Source organism: Pezoporus wallicus, unplaced genomic scaffold (genome assembly GCF_028554395.1).
Source record: "Pezoporus wallicus isolate ANWC-B61680 ecotype Strahan unplaced genomic scaffold, APGP_CSIRO_Pwel_v1 contig_12508, whole genome shotgun sequence".
In the NCBI taxonomy this organism is placed as follows: Eukaryota; Metazoa; Chordata; class Aves; order Psittaciformes; family Psittacidae; genus Pezoporus; species Pezoporus wallicus.
In genome coordinates, this window is record NW_026636970.1 from 1 (window position 1) to 2628 (window position 2628).

At 72.1% G+C, this 2628-nt stretch overlaps 1 protein-coding gene across 4 annotated transcripts; it reads right to left on the bottom strand.

Moving 5' to 3' along the window:
• Positions 1-487: 487 nt before the first annotated feature.
• On the bottom strand, positions 488-2586 carry ZBTB3 (zinc finger and BTB domain containing 3). 4 transcript variants are annotated; one of them, XM_057402446.1, is made up of 2 exons: positions 2514-2586; positions 488-1755 (listed from the first exon to the last, which is right to left on the bottom strand). In XM_057402446.1, the coding sequence occupies exon 2, from the start codon at positions 1728-1730 to the stop codon at positions 522-524; it is 1209 nt and encodes a 402-aa protein (XP_057258429.1). In that variant the 5' UTR covers positions 1731-1755; positions 2514-2586; the 3' UTR covers positions 488-521. The 4 variants fall into 4 exon arrangements, with proteins under 4 accessions (XP_057258429.1, XP_057258430.1, XP_057258431.1 ...); XM_057402447.1 differs by lacking the exon at positions 2514-2586 and adding an exon at positions 2261-2328 and having other exon boundaries at positions 488-1744; XM_057402448.1 differs by lacking the exon at positions 2514-2586 and adding an exon at positions 2101-2158 and having other exon boundaries at positions 488-1744.
• Positions 2587-2628: the final 42 nt, after the last annotated feature.

Consider the following 2628-nt stretch of genomic DNA (forward strand, 5'->3'; position numbering starts at 1 on the left):
ATTGGGAAGGAAGGGGATGGGACAGGGATGGATTGGGAAGGATGGGGATGGGACAAGGATGGATTGGGAAGGATGGGGATGGGACCACACAGTGCGTGGACAGAAAGAAGCAGGACCTGGGGCTGATTGGGCTGGACTGGGATTTGGCCCCGTTATAACTGGGCTGGGGCTGGGGCTGGACTGGGATTCATCCCCATTCAAACCGGGACGGGACCGGAGGCGGCTCCCGAGTTCCTCCACCCCGCCAGGGGGCGGCAAAGCCGCGCGTAGACGCTCTGCCACAGCAGGTGCGCTGGTGACCACGCTCAGCCATTGGTCAGGCGAGAGCCAATAGGAGCGCGGCGTGGGCGTGGCCCCAAGCCACGCCCCCCTCCAGGACCACCCGTTTTCCAGCGCTGCTTTATTCCCGCGCTGCACCACGTGACTGCCGTACACCCGCTCGGCCCCGCCCCCGGCCCCGCCCTGTCGCCGGCGCCCCCCCCCCGGGTCCTGCCGCCCGCCGGCCCCGCCGCCCGGCCCCGTTAAGGGGGGTTGTCGCAGTCACGGTCGTGGTCGCTGTGGGCTCCGCCGCCGCCGCCGCCGCGGGTGGGCGGCCCGTGGCTGTGGGCCTTGCGGATATGGCGGTAGAGGTCCCCGGACTGGGTGTAGCTGCGCAGGCAATGGCGGCACTCGTAGGGACGCTCCCGCGTGTGCACGGTGGCGTGGCGCCGCAGGGTGTAGGAGCAGGAGAACGTTTTCCCGCACGTGGGGCAGGTCGGTGCCTCCTCGGTGAAGAGCCCGAAGCCCCCGCGCCCCTCCAGCGGTGGCAGGAACAGCGGCTCCCGCAGGGCTGGCAGCCCGAAAGGCAGCGGCTCCCCCGATGCCTCCCCGAAGGTCGCAGGCCGAGGGGCACGGGCTGGCGCCGGGAAGAGGCTGGCAGAGCGGCGGGTGCCCGCCTCGGGCTCCTCGTCGGAGATGACAATGGCTTCCACCTTGACAGCAGCAGGCAGCAGCCCCCCAGGGGCAGCGGGAGCCCAGGGCCCTGCGCAGAGCGCCCCCGGGGCGGGCAGCTCGCTCCCGGGGAAGGTGGCACGAGGGGCGGCCTCCGTCGAGCTGCTGGGGCTGGGGAGGGGCAGCTCCGGTGCAGCAGCACGGGACCAGTCGCCCTCCATGCCGGGCTGCGTGGTGTCAGCCACATCCACGCGGGACACGGGCGGCTCTTGGGGGGGCACTCCCTCCTCCCCGCCATCCCCAGCCTCCGGGGCCGGGCCGGGGGGGGGCAAAAGGGGCGCCCCAGGGCTGGGTGGGCACTGCTGGGGGACGGCGGGAGGCAGCGGGGGACTGCCGGGGGCATCCTCCTCCCGTTTGGTGCTGTCGGCCTCAGCCGGGACCCGCGCCTGCAGCTTCTTCTTGCAGAGCTTGACGACGTCGTTCATGTGCAGGTAACTGGCGGCCGCCAGCACGTCCTCCAGCGGCGTGGCGGCCAGCGCCAGCCGCCCCTCGTACATGAACTCCAGGAGCAGCCCGAAGGCGGGCGGCGTCACGATCTCGCTGTTCAGGCACACCAGGTCACCCTTATCCAGCCGCTCCGCGTAGCACATGTGGAAGAAGGCGCTGCAGGCGGCCAGGACCGCCCGGTGCGCCGGGAACGGGGCGCTGCCCACCAGCACGGTGCAGTCGCAGAGGAAGCCCTGGGCCCGCTGCTCCCGCAGTCCCCGCAGCAGCTGCCGGCTGTGCTCGGGGAACTCCATGGTGTCCCGCGGGGCTCTGCCGGCCCTGGAAGGGGGGTGACAGCGTTAGGGGGGGGGTGCCCAGGAGGCTGCTGTCAGCCCTGGTGGGGCCCGGTCAGACCCGGTCAGCAGCAGCGGGACATGTTCAGCCCCGGTGTGGTCCTGTCAGCCCCAGCAGGAGCCGGGCAGCCCCGGTAGGACCCGGTCAGCAGCAGCAGGACCTGTTCAGCCCCAGCAGGAACCGGGCAGCCCCGGGAGGACCCAGTCAGACCCGGTCAGCACCGGTAGGGCCCGGTCAGCACCGGTGGGGCCCGGTAGGACCCGGTCAGCCTCGGTAGCACCCGGTCAGCCCCGGTGGGGCCCGGTCAGCCCCGGGAGGACCCAGTCAGACCCGGTCAGCCCCGGTAGGGCCCGGTCAGCCCCGGTGGGGCCCGGTCAGCAGCAGCAGGACCTGTTCAGCCCCGGTGTGGTCCTGTCAGCCCCAGCAGGAACCGGGCAGCCCCAGCAAGAGCCATTCAGCCCTGGGAGGACCCGGTCAGCCCCAGTAGGACCCCGTCAGCCCCGTTAGGACCCGGTCAGCCCCCGTGGGGCCCGGTCAGCCCCGGTAGGACTCGGTCAGCCCCGGTGGGGCCCGGTCAGCCCCGGGAGGACCCGGTCAACCCCGGTAGGGCCCGGTCAGCCCCGGGAGGACCCGGTCAGCCCCGTTAGCAGCCGGTCAGCCCCGGTAGGGCCCGGTCAGCCTCGGCAGGGTTCGCTCCATCCCGCTGGGCCCGCCCCAGCTCCGTGGTCCCCGTCCCCACTCACCACAAAGCAACGGCCTAGCGACGCCCCGCCCCCCCGCGTTGATTGGCAGCCAGTTCGGTTAGCCTCTCCCGCTCTCATTGGTCAGATCATCTGCCGCTCAAAATGCCGGGACGAT

Coding starts and splice junctions, on each gene's coding strand:
- ZBTB3 (XM_057402446.1), bottom strand. CDS start 1,730: ATGGAGTTCCCCGAGCACAGCCGGCAGCTGCTGCGGGGACTGCGGGAG.